We start from the raw sequence: 22,500 nt of genomic DNA on the forward strand, positions 1-22,500 counted from the left end.
CTGAATATCCATGAAGACGACTGGATCATCACCTAGATCTCCATATATGGAGCTGACCTCTACATCTTATTCCCAGATGATGCCCTGTTAGGGCAACCACACTAATAGAATCCCTTTATACCCATCAATATTAAGCCCATATCTGGGAATGCCCAATGCCCATACAATAGAATCCCTTCTTCTTCATTTGTGTATTATGCCATCAATATTAAGCCCATATCTGGGAACGCCCATATATGGATTATGGACATATTGCGTCAGTTTAACCAGTGTGGTTGCCACGACACAAGTCACACTTGCAAATTAATTACGTCCTTGTCCCTTTTATGCCCATTTATAACAGATCCCTGACCTCTACATCTGATTGTCAGATGATGCCCTGTTAGGGCAACCACACTCTTTGCGTCTTACTGGTATATCCTACTAATAAACAACCGAGTGTCTGTCTGTCCGATGTCTGTCTGATATACACGCATGCTGACATCACTGATAAACAGTGCCCAAATTTGGAGATGACTGACATCACTGCTACCGCCGCCATGGTAACAGCCGCATTCAATCCCTCATATCGTCGTTGTCGGGTGAAAACCTTGTATGTCCAAAACCGTTCGTTTTGCATTTATCATTTTAAAAATGATTCAAACTAGTGAAAACAGCCGATCTACAAGCACGCAACCTTGTGTGCTTGTAGATCTGCTATTTTCACTACTTTTGTGCGACGGCCTTGTACGATGAAGCAGGGCTTTACTTTGCGAAAATACAGACAATTTTTTAACTTGGAGATACAAGGTTTCCATCCGACAACGACGATATACTGTGCACACCACATAACCCAAACTCTGCACATAATTCGGAGCACATGAGTTCAAACTGACAAGGACTAGTTATTATATATTTTATATTATGTTGAAGGAGTAGTTCACCCCCAAAATGATTTTGTACCCCCATCGATTCCGGACGGGTACCCGGATGCATGGGCCCTGGATGGGGACCAAAATGAATGGAAGTGGATGGGGAAACCGTCAGTTTTTTTTTAAATTATTATTATTATTGTCTTAGGAATGCGACAAAAAAAAAACAAATATCATTGGACTCATGTCTGCATGGCATGAATAATCAATAGAAAAAAGGTCAATTTGGGGGTGAACTACTCCTTTAAGACCTCAAAATGACTTTTTACACTTGTAGCATTCATTTGCAGTTAATAACACATGTAAGAGTGGCTTTGAAATGTGTGTTGGATGTTCTTAAGTCAATGTCAAAACATTATTAAAAGCTTCATAGGAAACATTTTCATGAAAATTAATACTTATACAGTATATACAGTATATATAGGCTACAGTATGTATATATATATATATATATATATATATATATATATATATTAGGGCTGGGATGCGATTAAAAATTTTAATCTAATTAATTACAGGCTCTGTGATTAATTAATCGCAATTAATCGCATTTTAATCGCATATCGATATTTGACCTGAGAAGCATTTTTTTCAAGTAAAACACATTGTGTTGTACGAGTGAATCAACGAGTGAGTTTTTTAAATCTAAATTTCGCATCCACAGGACCAAGCAAAGCGCTCTGATCGGCTACTTCTCCCTTTGCGTTTGTTGTCTCTTCTTGGTTGGTGCATCGCTATGATCGGTATGCCCGAAACTGAAGGTTCTGTGGTGCAAAAACTAAGTGCGATTAAAATGCGTTAATTTTTTTAATCGCGTTAATTTTCTGTAATTAATTAATCGCAATTAATCAGTTAAAGTCCCAGCCTTATATATATATATATATATATATATATATATATATATATATATATGAATATGTTGAATAAAATGTTTGCCTATTGCTCCTTTAATCACAATCAAAAGTAGTCAGAGTATTCTCGCTCACTCTGAAGCCACATACAGTACAGTAGTGTAGTATGTACATATTAACTGTACATGTATCTACAGACCACAATGCAAATCCATAGAGGAACACGTGTCTAGTATGAAGTTGGTGTGTGTGTGTGTGTGTGTGTAGGTGTGTGTGTGTGTGTGTGTGTGTGTGTGTGTGTGTGTGTGTGTGTGTGTGGTGGGAGGCATGCGCGGGACACAAATACATTCCCAATTGTCTGTTTTTATTCAGAGTTTGACAGACCGATCCATAGTCACTGAGAAAGTTTTTACATTTTGACATTGTTGGTCTTTGGAAAACAGCGTGTGAAAAAACAAAATCACAAAGGGACAGACAGATAGTCAACAAACTCCTCTCTTTAAGGGTAAATGTAGCTTAGAGACAATAGGGCCAGTACAAAGCACACACAAGTTCACACAATACCTATTGTCATCCGAGCCCATGTACACACACACATTACTGTGTAACCCGTGAACTCACTGAGATTGCAGGAGATTTCACAGCAATCCTCACAGAGTGTCAACTAACAGGGGGGACCAACAGAAGCAAACATGTTTTCACATGTTATCAGTATCTTATGGTCATTTTACAGTACATTCAAAAGTGAAATTCCCTTACCAAAACAAAGTAATGTGCAATACACGTCTGTCTCACTTTCTCTCTCTCTCTCTCTCTCTCTCTCTCTCTCTCTCTCTCTCTGTCTCTGTCTCTCTCTCTCTCTCCTCTCTCTCTCTCTCTCTCTCTCTCTCTCTCTCTCTCTCTCTCTCTCTCTAAGAAGGGAATATTGTCAGAAATAGTGTGATATCCTGGAATAAATTCCTTACCAAAACATTTCTTCACCAATGTGTTTGTAAAGGTGTCGAGTAACACATCCCACAAAGACTGAAATTCAGTTTCCCTAGGAGAATCAGTTACAGCTGATGGAAGTTGGAGTCCCATTAAATTAACTATACAGGATAAAACATGCCAAAATAAATATGCGTTAAGTAGCATGTGAGGGGTCAAACTAGGGGTTTTTAATGATTCTGAATCCATTGCAATAATTGTATGGGGGCTGTTTCTACCCCAAGGAATTCTGTGCAAAACAAATGCTTGCAATGGATTCAGAATCATTAAAAAACCCTAGTTTGACCCCTCACATGCTACTTAAAGCATATTTATTTTGGTGTGTTTTATCCTGTATAGTTAATTTAATGGGACTCCAACTTTCATCAGCTGTAACGGATTCTCCTAGGGAAACTGGATTTCAGTCTTTGTGGGATGTGTTACTAGACACCTTTACAAACACATTGGTGAAGAAATCTTTTGGTAAGGAATTTATTCCAGGACTTTTTACAGTATTCCCTTCTTACTCTCTCTCTCTCTCTCTCTCTCTCTCTCTCTCTCTCTCTCTCTCTCTCTCTCTCTCTCTCTCTCTCTCTCTCTGCCCACATACAACTGAGTGCTCTCACTGATATATGACCATAACATCCAAACAGTGTGGCTCAGCGCGTGTCGTGCTCTCCAAATACACAACCCATATGGCTGGGTCTTTTCACACGCATATACATGCATGCATCCATATACCCACACGCAGAGAGAGGCAGGCTGGATGATGGGAATATAGATGTGTTGGACTGTGCGAGGTTAGTGGGTCAGCCTGCGCTGATAGACACATTACACACAGGAAGACAGCGCTACACGCACCGCTTTCAAGCCGGCAGATGTTTGAAACTGGAGTCTCTTTATGGGCATCGGAGGGGGACTCGTGTGTGTGAGTGTGTGTGTGTGTGTGTGTGTGTGTGTGTGTGTGTGTGTGTGTGTGTGTGTGTGTGTGTGTGTGTGTGTGTGTGTGTGTGTGTGTGTGTGTGTGTGTGTACATTACATGTGTTCAAAGGTTCAACTTCAAAGTGAGAGGCGCATAATATCTCAATCTGACAGTTGTGTGTGTGTGCGTGCATGCGTGCGTGCGTGTGCGTGCGTGCACGCGCGTGCGTGTGCCAGCATTTGTGCATTCTCAGTGATGGCTTGCCTTCATATTAGTGAAATGTGCCAAAGCTTTCCAACGTGTGGGCTCTCTATAACTTCCTACAGCGTGTTAACTGGAAACGCCTATCATTCTCTTCACAATTAAAACAGATTTTAATTCTGAGGATCATTTCAACACAGATGATGGCAATAAACAGAACTTGTCTTTCACAGACGTATTCCTCCCTCTCTCTCTGTCTACCCAATCTAGATAGAGATAGGGTTAGAGAGACATAGAGATCTCTCTCTGTCTCTCTTCAACTGTCCCTATATGGACAGCGTGAGTCTGTTGTCCTGCGGACCACGATTCACAGAGTACAGACCATAGTGTGAGTGATGGGCATCTTCGTGCACCGGTCCATGCCTGTGCGTGTGCGTCAGCAGCGCGTGACCGTGCGCGCCCGCGTGCCTGTGCCGGTGCACGTGCGCGTGCGAGTGGAACCCACCTTCCTTGCAGTCGTGCTTGTTCTCGTGCAGCACGAAGCCGTGCCGACACTGGCATACGTATGAGCCCACGGTGTTGATGCACTCGTGCTGACAGCCGCCGTTGTCCTTACTGCACTCATCCTTATCTGGAGAGAGAGAGAGAGAGAGAGAGAGAGAGAGAGAGAGAGAGAGAGAGAGCAGGATTAGCGTGATGGGGTAACAGCAAAATGGTGAGACTTTTCTCTTTCTCCATGGAGAATGGCAGACTGACTGGACAGGAACCGACAAAAAAACTTTAGTTAGTTAAGGTAGTGGTTCCCAACCTTTTTCCCAAGAAAGAAAGAAAATTATAAATAAAATGAAGTATTCTTTAAAATGTTAAAGTGTTCTCCACAATGATGTTACATGTGGTAGTTAGATTTCATTTTGTGCAACATGTTTAATCTTCAGGCAGACACAACCTGGCGGTTGGGCCCGGGGAGCCCAGACCGAAGGTTGGGAAACACAGATAATTCGGTCGGTTAACATTAAGCCTATCACAATTATTACATACTGTAAGTGTAAGCAACTAATCTCAATTATTTGAGATAATCACAATTATTTCATGTCAACCCTAGTTAAAGGGGTGAGTTAGTGGATGAGTTAACATTAGTTAACAGGCTGAGTTAATGGGTGAGTCAAGAGTTGAGTTAAAAGGCATTTGGAAGAGAACCTGAACAACTACACAGGTTTGCTCTTCAACCAACCATGTTTGTGTGTGCATGTGTTGAACTTGATGAAGCCCTGCATGGGCGAAACGTTGTTGTTTGGTTAAAATGATAAAGAAAAGATGGGAGAGCCGTGTTTAAATAAACTACGATACATTAATGGGCTCTATTTTGATTGTCTTAAGTACCAGCTCTTATGCCTTAACTTAAAGGCCTGTCCATACTGTCTCCGACCACTGACCCTTTCGTCGGAAAGGTCCGGTTCAACTAGAAAATGACGTCACTCGCATCTTCTGAAAAGCATTACCCTGAATTAGAGTTTGGAAAGCTGCATGTCGGAAAGTCTGAACTCTTAGACGAAAAGGTCAGTGGTCGGAGACAGTAAGGACAGGCCTTTGAGTTACGCCATAAGAGCTGGTACTTAAGACAATCAAAATACAGCCCTGTAACTTATGGTTTTGGCTACTTTGTGGTCAGAGCCTCTGTCCTCCCTCGTCTCTGACCTTAACAGCTGTCCACTGATCAGCTGTGGTTTGCTCTGGCCAGAAAATCTCTCTCTCTCTCTCTCTCTCTCTCTCTCTCTCTCTCTCTCTCTCTCTCTCTCTCTCTCTCTCTCTCTCTCTCTCTCTCTCAATTCACTCTTGGGAAAAACGATAAAAAAGAGCATGCATTGTTGCATATATTTCTGACTTAATGTAATTTGCTTGAATAAAAAAACATTTGAAACTCTCTCTCTCTCTCTCTCTTAAACACACACACACACACACACACACACACACACACACACACACACACACACACACACACACACACACACACACACACACACACACACACACACACACACACACACACTGTTTAATCAAATGTCTGAGGAGGTAACTGAACATTGTGTTGTTGTTTTGCAGTGTAAGCCCATCTCTCAGCCTGGCCAGGTGGTGTTGTGGTGGAGGTGACCAGATCACAGGCTGGGGTGGAGGTTGGAGGCAGACCACAGAGGGATGGAGGCTCCTTCCGTCTGGGTCTGCCACTCAACATGGACTGTGGTGTGCTGGCGGGGATTTGAACCCCAGGCCCAGGAAGGAAGTGGTGCTCGGGTGGTGCAGTGGTAAAGTCCCAGCCCACCACCACGGAGGTTGTGGGTTCCAATCCACCCGTGTGCATCCAGCTTTGTCGGGCGTCTACACGAACACAATCGTCATGTGTTCTGTGGGGGGGAAGTCTCTCGGGGAGGGTGATAATGGGCGTTGCATGTACTCCTACGGGCTGAGGCGGCACCTGTCAGCAGGGAGTGTTGGGCGGAGGGAGGGAGGGCGATCTCTTTTGGCGTCCCAGTCCCGGAGACGCGTCCCCACCGTGGGGACACACACAGTGCCGTCACGGGAGAATCGTGTCCCCGTCCCCTCCCCACGGGATGGGAGGACAAAGCGCCGCCAGGTACAGTAGCACCTAAACCAAACCTTAACCCTAACCCTAAAGTGAGGTGAGTGGCCAACCTGCCGACGCCGGTGAAAGTTAATCTGGTGAAATGCTAACCTGCGTCCCCTATGTGCGGGGACGGGGACGCGAATAGAGATCGCCCTTGCTGGATGGAGGAGTAGGACAAAGGCTCCACTCCCTCCCGGTGGGGGCTCCTCACTGGTGGGTGAGTCAGTTTGGACACAACCGCAGTGACAACACAGATACTGTATGTGTGTGGGAGGAATCAATAGTCACAATGACTAAATTAGGGAGAAAAGAGGGGTAAAAAGTTAGATCTTCAAAGATGGGATAGCTTGCCTCTGTCTCTGACAGGAAGGATTCAATCTGTTAAAATGACTATACTTCCGAAATTTTCCTTTCTCTTTCAATGCATTCCAATATACATCCCTAAATCATTTTTTGTAGCTCTTGATCGGATCATATCGCCATTTATATGGGCGGGTAAACAGTCCAGAATTAAAATTTCTACTTTACAAAGAAGTCGCGAAGATGGTGGCCTGGCCCTTCCGAATTTTACATTTTACTATTGGGCTGCCAATGTGCAGAAGCTGGCCTACTGGTTCCACTCCCCATCGACGGACTGGTGCTTATTGGAGGCCCAATCCTGTCGCTCAACCTCTCTTGCTGTATTGGTCCATTCTGAACTTCCCTTATCACCGACTAAATATACTACTAATCCAGTGGTCATCGCTTCTCTAAAAATTTGCTAAGATATTAGCAATTGCTCGCTAAGATATATCCTGATGTCGATGACAAATGTGATCGCTGTGCGCTATCGCCAGCAAACCATACTCACATGTTCTGGTCTTGCCCAAAGCTAGTACAATATTGGACAAAAATCTTTGAGATTCTCTCTGAAGTGTTCTCGGTTCAATTAGAACCTTCACCCCAAATAGCTATTTTTGGAGTGCCATCAAATTTTCAGCTACTAACAACAAAGAAATCCAACATATTGGCCTTCGCAACATTAGTGGCAAGACGTAGGATATTACTGTTATGGAAATCTCCAGCCCCTCCTTCTGCTGATTTATGGCTAAAGGACATCACAGGATTTCTAAAATTGGAAAAAATAAAATTCACACTGAGGGGATCGGTAGACAGATTTTTCTCAACCTGGCAACCACTTATCACATACTTTGAGGGTCTGAGGACACTTGCAGTAGACTGACCAACACTGTATGACTAATATTTAATGGCCACCTCTCGGGGCAACCTGTAATGATATACATAATTGAGGAGGATGATGTCTGTTAACACTCTATCGACTTGATCTGTGTAAATAGTACAACTATGGTTTCTAGAAGACTTAATTCCAATGTTATTTTTATTATTATTATACATATATATATATATTGATATATATTATTTATTTATTTTTTTCCTTTAATTTACTGTACTTAACCTTGTTTGTGTAACTATTTTTTCTTTACTATCGTGTATAATGTGTACGCTGATTTATTGTTTTGTATTTATTTTTATTATTACTGTCTCTATTATTTCTCAAGGAGTGATTAATGATAGCAATATGGGGGGAGGGTTGGGGAAAGGGGGAAAAAAAAGAAAAAGAATGTCTTTGCAATATTGACTTGTTTAATGTATGATGTTGAAACATATGTGACATGAATAAAGATATATATTAAAAAAAAAGAAAAAAAGAAAAGAGGGGTAAACATAATTGGCTTCTAAAAAAGAAAGAAGCAGGGAATTGGCCCAGAACGTGTGTCTGTGTGTCTTCTATGTTCTTTATCGTCTCACCTACTGAGATGAATGAATTGTTTGTTTCTGAGATGTGAGATCTAATCTGCAACCGGTGTTTCTGGCGAACCGTTGAGACGGATGAAAGGGGGACAGACAAACACTAGTGTGAAAATGAGTCTGTCTGTGTGTGTGTGTGTGTGTGTGTGTGTGTGTGTGTGTGTGTGTGCGATTGATTGCATATGAGAGAGAGATGTGATATTAGACAGATGCCTCAGTTCACCTCCAGAATCAAAGTAGATCTGCTTTTAATGAAACCACAAAATTCAATCCCCCCTCTCTCTCTCTCTCTCTCTCTCTCTCTCTCTCTCTCTCTCTCAGTTTCTGTTCTATGTCTTCTCGCTGTGTGTGTGTGTGTGTGCGTGCGTGCGTCGTGTGTGCGTGCGTGCGTGCGTGCGTGCGCACGTGTGTGTGTGTGTGTGTCTTTCAGCTGTAGATGCCAGTAGTTTGCAGGGATAGATGTTGTTTGGCCAACATCCAGTTACATTTAGGGAGGTCCCTCTGGCCTCCCACACGACTGTGTGTGTGTGTGTGTGTGTGTGTGTGTGTGTGTGTGTGTGTGTGTGTGTGTGTGTGCGTGTGCGTGTGCGTGTGTGTGTGTGTGTGTGTGTGTGTGTGTGTGTGTGCGCGTGTGCATGTGTGTGCGTGTGTGTGTGTGTTTGACCTGAACAAAGCCACCAATTTGTCTCCAGTGATCACAGTGTAAATCTTGTCAGTGTGTGCTAGGGCGACACTGAGCCGGTCATAACTCTGTAATACCATATCAGACACCATCATAAATACACGTACACAACGTACTGCTTCCTCTCACCAGACTCGTGAGGGCTTTGCGTTCGTTCCCTAAGCCCTAAACCTGTGTGTTTTCAAACTTTTTCATATCAAGGACTATTATTTATTCAGCATTTCAGCCACTGACCACAATCTGATGAGATTTAGCCTCTCAGACCCAAACCGTAGAATATTTTGTTATCATTGGATACGATTTTGTCTACAATTCTATGCCGTATTGAAAATAAAAAATCTTCTACGTTCTCTAATTTTGTAGACTTCTTGTAAATGAAGTAATGCAGATGTTTAACAATAACTGAACTCTTGAAAGGGTCCATTTGGTTACCAACTCTCCATCATTAAGCTGGGGGGGTTCCACCTGGAACCCCCCCAGGGACCACTGGTTCAGAACCATTGCCCTAAACCTTAACTCTCTGCTTGACCTGTCTGTCACCCAAATTAGAACTTTTCTTCCTAAACCAATAATTTGACAACCAGCAGTGGTTCCCTATGGAGACACAAAGTCTCCTCAAATTATTGGCATAGAAATGCGACAAAAACTAAAAAATATCCATGAATTCAAGTCTCCATGCAGAGTGAGTAATCGATAGAAAAAAAGTAATTTTGGGGGTGAACTATCCCTTTAACCAACCTTTACCTCATGATTCTAAACCAAAACCCAAACACTGAAATAGCACTTTTGAAAAGTGTATTTCCAGTCCAGTAACAATTAAGCAAACTTACACCGACACCGAAATAAAACAACAAAAATAACAGTGAACGTCCGCTTGTGCGGAGGAATGATGGGCGGAATCCTCTCACAACCCTCTCATTTTAAGCAGGATTCATCTTTTCATTCAGGTATTAGTATCAGAGAGTACAGCTGTCTGTCGTCAGTAGACAACTCTCACTGAAGTCATGTCAGCTAGCTAGCCAACATGGTACAAGCCCTTTGTTTTGTCATTTCCCTTTAAGTGGTTGTGACAGGAAAAGAAAAAGCAAAGGGAAATCTGACTCTCGGTCTGTGCTTGATAACAGCTTTGTAGAGCTATTAGCTGACAACGAGACGCAACAAATTCATCCTTGCAACGGCAAGTGGAGGTCAAATTTGTTGTCTTTTGTTTAAAGGGGCAACCCTTGTTACCCCTTTGTGTCCCAGAGGGAAGAGAATGGATGTTAACACCTGTCGATACACGCACACACGTAACCTAAAACAGGACCCATCCATCCGTTTCTCCTCTGGGCACATGTTAGATCACAGCCAATCGAGGGGGGTGCCAGATTCAAGGTCATGTTACCTACGACCTTTCCCGAGGTCGCCAGCTTGTTGCCGCGGGTGCGAGTGAGTGCCCGGCCGCGCTTTATGTCCTGGCACGACTCAAACACAAAGACACGCTCTCTGCAGGGTGCCAACCTGTCTGAGAGAGAGAGAGAGAGAGAGAGAGAGAGACCACCAGGGACAGGGTGGGTGGAGAATGGGTGCCTGAGAGGGACAAATGAGTTCAAACAGAGCCAGGGAACACAGACAAACAGACAGAATGGGAGAGTGTTTCTTGAAGGTCTTTCAGTCCGAGTGTATCAAAAAGGCAACTGGGTTAAGGCAGCAGAAGCTTGTGATTGGCTGCGCGGAGGTGCCGAAAGTCTGGAGGACGGAGATACACCTAAACCTAACCTTAACCCTAACCCAGTGGTGCTTTGGGATTTTTTTTCCCGGGCGGACGGTCATTTATTGACGTCACGTGCACGCACGTGCACGCGCAGCTAGAGGCTATTTAGATAGAAAGGATGTCAGCAGATCTAATGGTGGGAAAACAATAGTTTTCTAGTCTTAATTACATTTGCATTGTTACTTAAGATTTTATGTTCTACTTTCTTTTAATTCATTTAGAAAATACAGCGCTGCAGTAGGATAGAGAAACAAAGTTTGCCTTGAACGAATTTCAAACACTAAATACCACAGTAATGGAGCCATGTATGAGGAGAGGACACACACACATCGACACATGCACATGCAGTCACAGCTGGAAACCTAGGTGTTAAAGTAGGCTATATATCCATATGAATAGAGGCTTGAGGACGCTCACACATTCACCACTAGAAACCTGTTATGCGAAGTAGTAGCCACTGATTAAAGTATTGCTTGTAGGCCTAGTTATCGTGGATTCGCGGGGTGGGAGGTTGTCGCGGCTCTCACGGGGGGGTATGCACGCGTTTACACGCTCGTGCACCGTTCGGTGCCGTCCGTGCGCGTGCATGTGGGGAAATATTTCCGGCCACACGGCGTCCGGTCGCGTCCGGCCCCCAAAGCACTACTGCCGTAACCTCAGTAAAACTAACGCTGGTGAATGCTAACCTGGTGAGACGCTAACCTGCTGACGCTGGTGAATGCTAACCTGGTTAACACAAACTCTGCCATCAAAATACCCCTTTGTACCCCTTCTCTGCCATGCCCGTAGAACCCGTAAATGTAATAAAAATTAATTAAAAAACATTTTTTTATCATTCATTTATTTTTTTAACTAAAATAGGCCGGAACTAATGCTCCGTGATCGGTTTCTACACGGACACATTATTGAGCGGACAAATTTAACATTGGAGTCCCTGAACCGGAAGCGGAAGTCCGTCCTCTATTTTGGCCCAGCTTACTGTCTGGACTCCGCGGCTTACAGATGGAGAACTTATTGATCAATTGAAAAAGTTTCAACGGATTTGAGAAGCTGATGGAATACGCGAACACACGAGCAGTGTCCGATCACGCACGATGGGAACTGGACGAGCGCCCACGTTAACAGGTAGGACTCGGAGAAGCCGGCAGTGAAAGACATAGAGAAATTAACGGTCTTTACGGCCGTAAACTACGAATGAGTTGTTAAACTGGTCGGACCAACGGTGCTTAACAAAGGTGCTTTTTTGATACACTCGAACTGAAAGACCTTCAAAAAACCCAGACAGAATGGCAGGTACTGTATAGGCAGGCAGAGATAGGGAATAGGGATACAGGGACACAGGCAGATACATAAAGCTCTCTGTGCAGAGACCCGTTTTGAGTGATGTCACAAATAACGTGAGCCTAGCGTCAAGGACGAGCAAGTTCACAAAGAATAGTGAGGGGAAGATGATGAATTTCTGTACTTGCTTTGTCTGTGGAAGCCAGACGGCCATATAGGCTGATCAGCCCTGATGTTCATATAGTTTTTAGTGATTTCATAAGAATCACAATCAGATTTATTTATTTTTCTATATTATATTATCTTATCCTTTGACCCTTTTGATTACACCTTTCCAAATATTATGGAAGAAAACATCAATTTGGAGAGCTCTGTTTCTTTTTCGTCTAGTAACTGACACCATCCATCTTTATGTGTTTGGATCAAAAAGATGCTTGTCCAGCAGAATGATGTGCTTGAGTTTTGATGACATTGCTGCAAGGGATCTGGAGAGAGCTGGAAACAACAACACAGACGTGTTCAACGCACACACACACACGCACGCAGGGGCGTCACACCAAATTCTGGGCCCTGGGTACAAGGATTCACTGCGGGCCCCCCATGAATGTTAACTATTGAAAAATAGCAGATATACAAGCTCACAGCGCGGCACCGAGTGCCGCGCTGCAAGCTTGTAGATCTGCTATTTTTGAAAAATTGTGAAAAAGTGTGCAAGAAACCCATGTTTCCATGTCAGTGATGCTCAAACTTTTTCATGTGAAGGACCCCCAAAATGATATGAATTTGGTCACGGACCCCCATCTCAAAATATTTAGTTCCAGGGACCCCCCCGGAAGCAAAATTTGAGTTACAAATGTTCGCTTAAAAAATACATATTCAAAGATTTGCACACATTTTCACGACTTTTAAAGTTACTAGGGCCCCTCCATCTTGGGCCCTGGTAACTCAGTCCCACTTTCCTACCCCTTGTGACGCCCCTGCACGCACGCACGCACACACATGCACGCACACAGGAATGTGTTTACCTGAGAAGAAGTGTGCCTTAAATCCCTTCTTGGACACGGTGTTGTCAGATTTGAACTCGATCCTCATGTTGTTGAACTGAGAGGTGATGACCTCGGGGACCTCACTGCCACAGTATTTACCATGCAGCTTGGAGTCCGAGGACAGGCCGCTACGCACCTCCACGTAGTCGTACTTACACACCTAGACACGCACGCACGCATGCACGCACGCACGCACGCACACACACACACACACATACACATACACATTACATACATTAGGCTTTGGCTGGTACAAACAATAATCCACATTCACTTAGTTTTTAATTAAGCAATATTACACGAGAGGGTGTGCATTAACGCGGTTATCCTGCACGACAGCCTTGCCGCAGGAACGAGCCGACAGGCGAGTTCCGTAGGCAGGGCTGGAGTGCAGGATAACCGTAAATGTGGCATTTAAAAATTGCAAATTCCTATCGAATATCTTAATTACAATGAAATGAAGTTGTGTAATGGAAGTTTTTGATGTACTATAACTGTACTATAATTAAGTTAAACAAAACAGGAAGATGCAGGACTGCATTGTCAGGAATCAGACTTCATACTTTATTGTAGATCTCATCCCAGAAGAGAGAGAGAGAGAGACTTGCGTCTCCCTTCAGAGCTTCCCCCATCAGCCCCCAAACACCCATGTCCCACACACATTTATACCTAGACCGAAGATGTACAGAGAGGTAACAACAGATGGTCAATCCTTAGATGGTCACTGTTCTATAGTTACACACACACACAGTCGGCATATTTGAAATAGGATTGTGTGAGTCGGCTGTTTGTAAGGGGTTTGTCAGGGAGGAACAGGGAATGATGTCAACCCTGCAGAGGGTTTAAATAGGCTCTATGCATATACATTTAATAAATTAATACCACAATGATTGTTATATGGATTTTTCCACCACAGTTGAGGTGTTTTTTTTTTAAACATGAAAACCGTTAGCCTAGCCGCCTAGCATAGTGTGGGGAGAGAGGAGCGCTTGCTGTCTTTCGTGACCAACGCAGCTGATTTCTTTACTTGATGAGAGACAGTGCAGTAGTGCTCGTTATATGCATGGTTGGAGAGCCTGTTTTCCATTGAGAGCCCGACTACCTGTTGTATAATCATTTATTAGTGCACGACAGTAGTCAAGGCGCTCGCAGTAGTCAAAGCGTCCTCAGCTCTGACGAAGGTTTTAAAGGAGTAATTCACCCAAAAAAGTACTTATTTTCTACCAATTACAGCCTTGAATTCGATGGAGATTTTGTTTTTGTATAAAAGTTAAAAGTAGTCACATTGCTTTAATCGTGGCAGCAACCTCTGTGATATGTATGCTATATGTCATCAGTGTGTTTGTTAAGCATAGTCAAACAAGTGAGGCAGACTATTGTCTCTGTCGCAAGTGTTTTATCTTGGAGCTCAGGGAATCCACACACAGCAACAAACTACTTCTACTATTGGATCGTGCATCGAATTTCACTTTGTTCGCTTCAGCTAATCAGCAGTGTGGCGTGGCGCTGAGCATTTATTTTGTGCTGGCGTGTTCATGACATTTTTGGGGGGCGAGCCGTTTTCAGCCAGGAAAACAAGACTTAGTGGACACAGCAGCCCCTAAAGGCTGCAACGTATTCATCTCTGGTTTTCCAGGCTGCATCTGTTTCATTTGCATTGCATAATATAGATATTGTAATAGATATTGAACTCAAATTAATAATAGATATTTGTTTGAGGTGTGTGTACAAGTTATGTATTCTGCCACTGTGTATACGCACGCACGCACGCACGCACACACACACACACACACACACACACACACACACACACACACACACACACACACATAGTGCTGGTGTAAGGTAACTAGGTGAATTTACTTAAGTACTGTACTTAAGTGTACTCTTTCAGGTATTTGTACTTTACTTGAGTATTTCAAATTTCCAGTACTTTTACTTCGACTCCCCTACATCTCACATCTGAATATTGTGCTTATACTCCACTACTGAAAACTTTAGTTAATAATTACTTTGCAGATATAGATTATGATATTTATAAAACATACATTAACCACTTTAGCTCTATTTTATACCTAGACCATTGCACACACACACACCTCATTCCCCTCCAGTTCGAAGGCCTCAAACTGCATGGAGATGCGGTACTGCATGGGAGCCACCACCTGCCACACACAGTTCTTATTGGGGGGATACTCCTTAGGCCAGCCTGGAGTACTGATGGTCCCATTCAGCTTGGACAGCAGACCCCCACACGCAGCTGGAACACAACACACACAGACGCACACACGCACGCACGCGCACACACACACACACACACACACACACACACACACACACACACACACGTACACACACACGCACACACAGACACACACAAACACGTAGACACACATGCAGATACACACATACAGTACACACACACGCACACATGCGTGAAAAAGGTTAATTACACACAGTTTAAAAAGGAATAAACACATCCACATACGGTATTAAGAACAGCTTTAAAAACAGCTTATTCTAAAAAAAATAAAACTGAATCGCTTTCTCTCTCTCTCTCTCTCTCTCTCTCTCTCTCTCTCTCTCTCTCTCTCTCTCTCTCTCTCTGTGGTTTGTTAGTTTGCTGGTTCCACCATTGGGGTAATTGTACGGCTAGTCAACAATGCCATCGTGGGAATAGCAGAACAGTCTCTCTTTCCCTGTGAGCGAGACAGACATCAATTCATGGGTTGCATTTGTAGTCCTACACCAGCCATTTTGAGGACCAACACAGGTGTTTTGATTAACTTAGAACATTGGTTCTATGCCAATAAGACAAATTGAACACCTGTGTTGGTCCTCAATATGGCCGGTTTAGGACTACAAATGCAACCCATGAATACAGACAGACAGGGAGACAGATAGAGAGAATGATTTCTCTCACCCTACTACTGTATCTTTCACATCTGTTGGTCTCTCCTTCCCTCTCTTCCTGTGATGTTGTTGTTAGTCAGTGTTTTGGGGGCTCATTACAATGTGTTAACAATGTGTTTGTGTGGCGTTCTGTGGGAAACAGGTTTTTTTCCTGTTGATGCCAGAAGCTTTGATGGCTTTTCTTTCAGAAGAGTTAGACTCATATCCTAAATACGTACGCACACACGCGCACGCACACAAACGCATGCAAGTACGCACGCCCGCACACACGCACGCACGCACTCACGCACGCACACACACTGCACTATGCTTCCGCTAGTTTGGCCACAAATGACTCCAACATTCCGCACATACTCTATTGTGCACAGAAGCATGTCCACACTCACACACACACACACACACACACACACACACACACACACACACACACACACACACACACACACACACACACACACACACACACACACACACACCACACACACACACACACACACACACACACACACAATAAACACACACATGCACTTACTGTACCTTCACAGCTCTTCTTGTCTGGGGCCAGTTCATAGCCAGGGTCACAGGCACACTTAAAGCTACCCAGTGTGTTCACACACCTCTGTTCACAGCCTCCGTTATCTGGCTTGGAACACTCGTCTTCCTCTGTTGAACACACATGAGAACACACTCATCTTCCTCTGTTGAACACACATGAGAACACACTCATCTTCCTCTGTTGAACACACATGAGAACACACTCATCTTCCTCTGTTGAACACACATGAGAACACACTCATCTTCCTCTGTTGAACACACATGAGAACACACTCATCTTCCTCTGTCGAACACACTCATCTCACACATTCAAATAGTAAAATATTAGATGCAGAAATTGTGATCTATCTACATGCTCACAACGCTGTGAGCATGTATCCCACAAAGTCTATTCAACATACATTTTCACCCAGATTGAGTGTAGAGAAGTAGGAACGACCCCAACAAATTAACCTATAAATGTCTTTATTGAAACAACAGAATGTATACCTCCACACTCAATCTGGCTGAAAATGTACATTATGCAATGTGTGTCAAATGCTCAAAAACAAAATAGACACCAAGGTTGCCAAAAGTGTCACAAGTTAGGTCATAACACTTATATATATGCAAATTAGGTTTCTAGACACACCAAATCCTAATGTTTAGCATTCCAACATGTTTGTCATGGTCAAAAGACATGAAATAGACTGCAATAAAGTAACGTGCAGACCAGTCGAGTGCTCCATTATTTTATTTGGGTAGTCTTTTTTAAGAGCCGAGATAGTATTCTTTTTGTATATCAAAGACTGTCGGCACCCACTGCTTTGATTGAACTGAAGGACATTATAGAACATTGAGCCGCACTGACTAATGGAATATACATTTTTACAATTGAATATATCACAGACCTTTAAAGAAGTTTGCAGCGAAGCCAGCCTTGTTGACAGTGCCATCAGACACAAACTTCATCCACAGAGTGTTGGAGGTGGAGCGCACGTCCTCTGGTTTGTCATAACCACAGAAGCGACCAATCAGAGGGCTTGTCTCTAGGGGGCCGTCCCGAACCTCAAAGTAGTCGTACGCACAGCTGTCGTGTCTCTCGATCTGTACACACACACACACACGCGCGCGCGCGCACACGCACACGCATACACACACACACACACACACACACACACACACACACACACACACACACACACACACACACACACACACACACACACACACACACACACACACACACACACATTTATTAAATGTGAAAGAATCAGCTTTACAAGCATGAAATGTGATCCAGACATTCCTAACCACTCTGTGAGCTGGTAAGAGAGCAACAGAGACACCACCCCACAGACAGGGAGAGAGAATACCAGAAAACTCGCCCTAAAACAAACTTGCCCCAAACTCGTTTCCCAACGGGTCTGTGGCCTTAAGCTAGATGCAGATTAGACTAAAATCAAATCTGTGCTTCTGGGGGTCCCTGGAACAAAAAAGTTTGCAACAGGGGTCCATCCGTGGAACAAAGTATCCGGTTACCGGGAGAGAGACAGAGTAAAGGTGGTTGCACACTGCACTGCGTGTTTTCGTTGCGTTTTGGAAATCCGAAAGCCGTAGGCCAGGGAGAGAGAGAGGAAAGAGAGAGAGAGCAAGGGACTCAGTGCGACAGCTGCGAAAATCGGGAAAAATCAACCGAAAATAAATACGAAACGGGCGGCAGTGTGCAAACGTGATTGACATAACGTGAGGTCGATTTTTTTATTCACGCACTCCGAAATTCACTCCGATATTCGGCCCGAAAAACGCAGCAGTGTGCAAAGACCTTTAGAGAGACAGAGGCTAGGGACAATAAAGAGTGTGTGTGTGTGTGTGTGTGTGTGTGTGTGTGTGTGTGTGTGTGTGTGTGTGTGTGTGTGTGTGTGTGTGTGTGTGTGTATGTGGGGGGGTCACCTCAAAAGCCTGGAAGCTGAGTCCGACATTGTAGCCCTCTGACACGCTGACCCGCCACACACACTCCTTAGACGGCCTGTAGTCGTCTGGGTAGTTAGGAGACTGGATCTGACCTGAGTCCTTGTTAATGTCACCTCCACAGATAGCTGGAGACAGAGTACGTAAGGGGGGAGAGAGGACAAGATAAAGGAAAATGATCAATACCAGGGGTCAAGGAGGCCAAGGAGGACCCCTTAGTTGAGAGAGAGATGAAGCAGGGACCCCCACAACCTGTTCATACTGTAGATTCCGTATAGTTTCATTGTTTGACAGCACGATCATCTGTGTTTTTTTGTGTTTTTTTTAAACACTTGAACTGTCAATACTTAATAAACTTGACCTTTCACTCTGTACTTTCCCCCCCCCCCCCCCCCCCCTCTACATCAAAGCTATTTATGTGTATATCATGCTTGCAGGACAGACTGCTTGCCCTGCATATAGTCTGAGCGTTTCAGGCAAAAATCGTGCACTTTATGAAAGAAGCATGAAATTTGGCACACAGTTAGAACATGCCATATGGATTTGTTTTTTTGGCTATAGGGGCATCGCAGATTTGTCTTGGGAAACTTGTGGGAGCCAATCAAAGTTGCTCTCATAGACTTTACTATAGAGTAAAATAATACAAAAAATAAATATGCTTTAAGTAATATGTGAGGGGTCAAACTATGTGTTTTTCGGGATTCTGAATCCAATGCAAGCATTTGTTTTGCACGAAAAACATTCCTTTCCGAGAAACGGCCGCCACAAAACTTTGAAAAGTGATGACTCATCACTAAACCATAGTTTTATGGGGTCCGTTTTTAGCCCAAGGAATGTTTTTCCTGCAAAAAAAATGTTTGCATTGGATTCAGAATCCCGAAAGAAAAACACCTAGAACACCTATGCTACTTAAAGCATAATTATTTTTTTGTATTATTGTACTCTATAGTAAAGTCTATGAGAGCCCAACTTTAATTGGCTCCCACAAGTTTCCCAAGACAAATCTGCGATGCCCCTATAGCCAAAAATGTTCCATATGGCATGTTCTAACTGTGTGCCAAATTTCATGATTCTTTCATAAAGTGCACGATTACATCAAAATACTGCCCGAAACGCCTGGACTAATAGCAGTCGATGTAGTTTGGGTGTTCTCTCAGAAAGAGAACCTTGGGGCGCCCGGTGGCCTACTGGTCTAAGCGCATACCATATAGGCATTGATGCCTGGCGGCGTCGCCGGTTTGATTCCCGATCCGGACGACCTTTGCCGCATGTCTCTCCCCATCTCTCCCCCCATTTCCTGTCAGTCTACTGTACTATCCAATAAAGGTAAAAAAGCCCAAAAACAAATCTTTAAAAAAAAAAAAGAAAGAGAACCTTGTTATTCTTTTCTAGAGAGTGTTTTCCGGGTGGCAGTACCTTCATAGACAGCAGCGAAGCCCTTCCCCACCCAGTTACTGCTGCTACGAAACTCAATCCACATCCTGCTGTCTGTGGACACTAGAACCTCTGGAACCTTGTCACCACAGAACCGACCTGGAACACACACACGCGCGCACACACGCACACACGCACACACGCACAGGCACACGTTTGTATTACTAGGACATCAACATTTTAAAACAGCATGGAAAATGGCTGAAAATAGCCAAGCTCTGCTAAAGTTTTATGGATCGGCTATTTTCCGGTGCGTATCACCAACATATTCTCACCTCCAAAGCGTCAGACAACTGACGCGCTGTACTGTGTCGGACGAGGGGGCGCGTTGGGTATGCCTACTGTTTCAAGTGTTGGACGCATTGGGTATGGCCAGTGGTCTAAGGGAGCAATCATTTTTTATGAACAGCACCCCCTGGAGGAAAATAGGGGAGGGTCATGCTATTTTAATTTCAGTCCTAGGGAGGGTCTGCTGATTTCACTTTGAGTTCAAGAGAGGGTCATGCAATTTTTCAAAAGCAAACAATGGCTCCAGAGGTACAGGCACTTATGCAACCATTGTCAACAGACTTCTGCTTCATTTAATGACAAACCCTGGGTGCCATCCCTAGAAATGCCCCACAGTCACTGCAGTTAGTGAATGAACTGAAGTGGCTGTGTTTATACTACAATGTATTTTCCTAAAACAATGGAGAGCTGTGTAAGGCAGCTACAATGGTTGTCAGAACTGTACCCCCCCCTCCCTAAAGTAAAAAGTGAAATGGTGCAAAAAAAAAATTAACATTAGGTTAACGATCGATCGTTGAAAATGCGCATTTGACCCAGATTTGATCACAGGCAATCAACAGCACAAAATGAATGGCAAAATTAATGAATGAAACGAATGGCAGCTGTTAAATGTGTTGTGCACATGTGTCAACTGTTTTATCTATAACCTAGATGTCAAATAACCTGTTCTCAACCTCTGAGAACTTCTTACCTTTTTTGTGATGTCCACATTGACTTTTACACTAGCAGCAGTAGGCTACTCACTGTGTGTTACTTTAATTTGGAGGGTGTGTTAGTTTATATTTGGAAATGTGTTTTTGGGATGAAGTACAGCTGGGATCTCAATGCATTATAAATAGACTAATATAATGCATTGAGATCCCAGCTGTACTTCATCCCAAAAACACATTTCCAAATATTATTGTTCATTGCTGCTGCCGCCCGCACCTGTTTTTAACCCTAAAAAATCCTAATACTTTACAGTAAAAAAAGAAAGAAAATAAATTTTGCAGTGCCCACCCAGAACTTGCTTCTCTGTTCTGTTCTCGCTACTGGTTAGGACTAACTAAGTTTAGGTTTTAGGCATAATTTTACTGTGGTAAATGTCATGTTGTAGGGGAGGGTCAATCTTTTTAATTTTAATGCTTGGGGAGGGTCATTGATTTTTCCCCCAATTGAGAGGGAGGGTCATGGCATTTTATAAAAGGGCTTATACATTTTCTCCAGTAACACCCCTCAATAAAAAAGTCGTTCCCGAAGCGAGATTCGATACCACTATGAAGGGTTTACCAGCCACCCGACGCTACCGTTCACGCCACTATAAACGACGGAGTCGCGCCGTCTCAGGCGCCGATGAGCCCCGGGAGCCGCCGCCGAGGGAGCGGTAGCGACCGAGTCGCCGCGGCGATGGGTGCGAACGGCGCTGAAAGTGAGTTGGGAACGCGTCAGGGGGTTGAAGCAGAGGGGGTGAGAATGGGCTGGTATCACCGGCGTGTAACTAAGTATAAATCAGGCCAAGGTCCTCACCCTTAAACATATCCTCTAAATGCCTAATCACCAGTAAGACTCCCTAATCAGGAGATAAGCGACCGTCAGGTCCCATACACAAACTTTGGAAAGGAATATGGGAAATGGGACAGATCCATGTTGATGACATGACTTTAGAGAAACTGTGTACCGATTGCGTGCTTCTTGGGCAAAATCTGTAGGAGCAGTGACCAAAAATGTGTTTTGCTAAAATCGGCGTCATGGTGGCGCTAGAAGAGGGCCATGTGAGAAATCAGGGCTGGAGGTTGTGGTTTGCTAGCCAATGAGTGTGTGTGCAAAGTTTGGCATGGATAGGGGCAACGGTGCCGGAGATAAGAGTAGGGCCAAAAGTGCGTAATCCTAACGCTTTTGCTAATTGAAATTAAAACAACCGTAAAACAACCATTTCTCTCCAGGAGATGTCACTTCGCACAGCATTGTGAGCTTGTAGATCGTCTATTTTCACTACTTCTTAAACATTTGTGTTCTAATTTTTGGAATTTCTTTGATTTTTCTTTGATTACTTCATGAAATTAGTGGGAAAAAATTTTTGACACCGGTGTCTACTGTCTACATATTGAAAGGAGGAAGTTCAGTCAGCTGGGGCATTAAGGCCACTGTGGCCTCAGGTCATGCCATTGGTTTGTTGTGGAGCACAAGGCCAAACTGAGGGGCAACGGTGGCCATGGCCTTCATGGCCTTCATGGCCTCTATGAAATTTCTGCCCTGATATGAGGTGTTGCTTACCCAGTAGAGGAGCCTTCCTCCAGTAGCCGTCTCTCACCTCGATGTAGTCGTACCAGCACAGACTG

At 43.8% G+C, this 22,500-nt stretch overlaps 1 protein-coding gene across 1 annotated transcript in view; it reads right to left on the bottom strand.

The window, feature by feature from the left end:
- Window positions 1-22,500, bottom strand: part of tll1 (tolloid-like 1) — a gene marked incomplete at both ends in the record, with an annotated part of 72,307 nt that overhangs the window by 8,213 nt on the left and 41,594 nt on the right. The window contains 8 exons of the mRNA XM_080722828.1: window positions 4,357-4,482; window positions 13,022-13,202; window positions 15,142-15,302; window positions 16,493-16,618; window positions 17,401-17,596; window positions 18,443-18,588; window positions 19,877-19,993; window positions 22,436-22,500. The exon at window positions 22,436-22,500 is cut by the window's right edge and continues 38 nt beyond it. Coding sequence (XP_080578954.1) covers window positions 4,357-4,482; window positions 13,022-13,202; window positions 15,142-15,302; window positions 16,493-16,618; window positions 17,401-17,596; window positions 18,443-18,588; window positions 19,877-19,993; window positions 22,436-22,500 — 1,118 coding nt within the window. The remainder of the gene's footprint in view (window positions 1-4,356; window positions 4,483-13,021; window positions 13,203-15,141; window positions 15,303-16,492; window positions 16,619-17,400; window positions 17,597-18,442; window positions 18,589-19,876; window positions 19,994-22,435) is intronic.

Source organism: Nannobrachium achirus (genome assembly GCF_963921795.1).
Source record: "Nannobrachium achirus genome assembly, chromosome: 3".
Classification (NCBI taxonomy): domain Eukaryota; kingdom Metazoa; phylum Chordata; class Actinopteri; order Myctophiformes; family Myctophidae; genus Nannobrachium; species Nannobrachium achirus.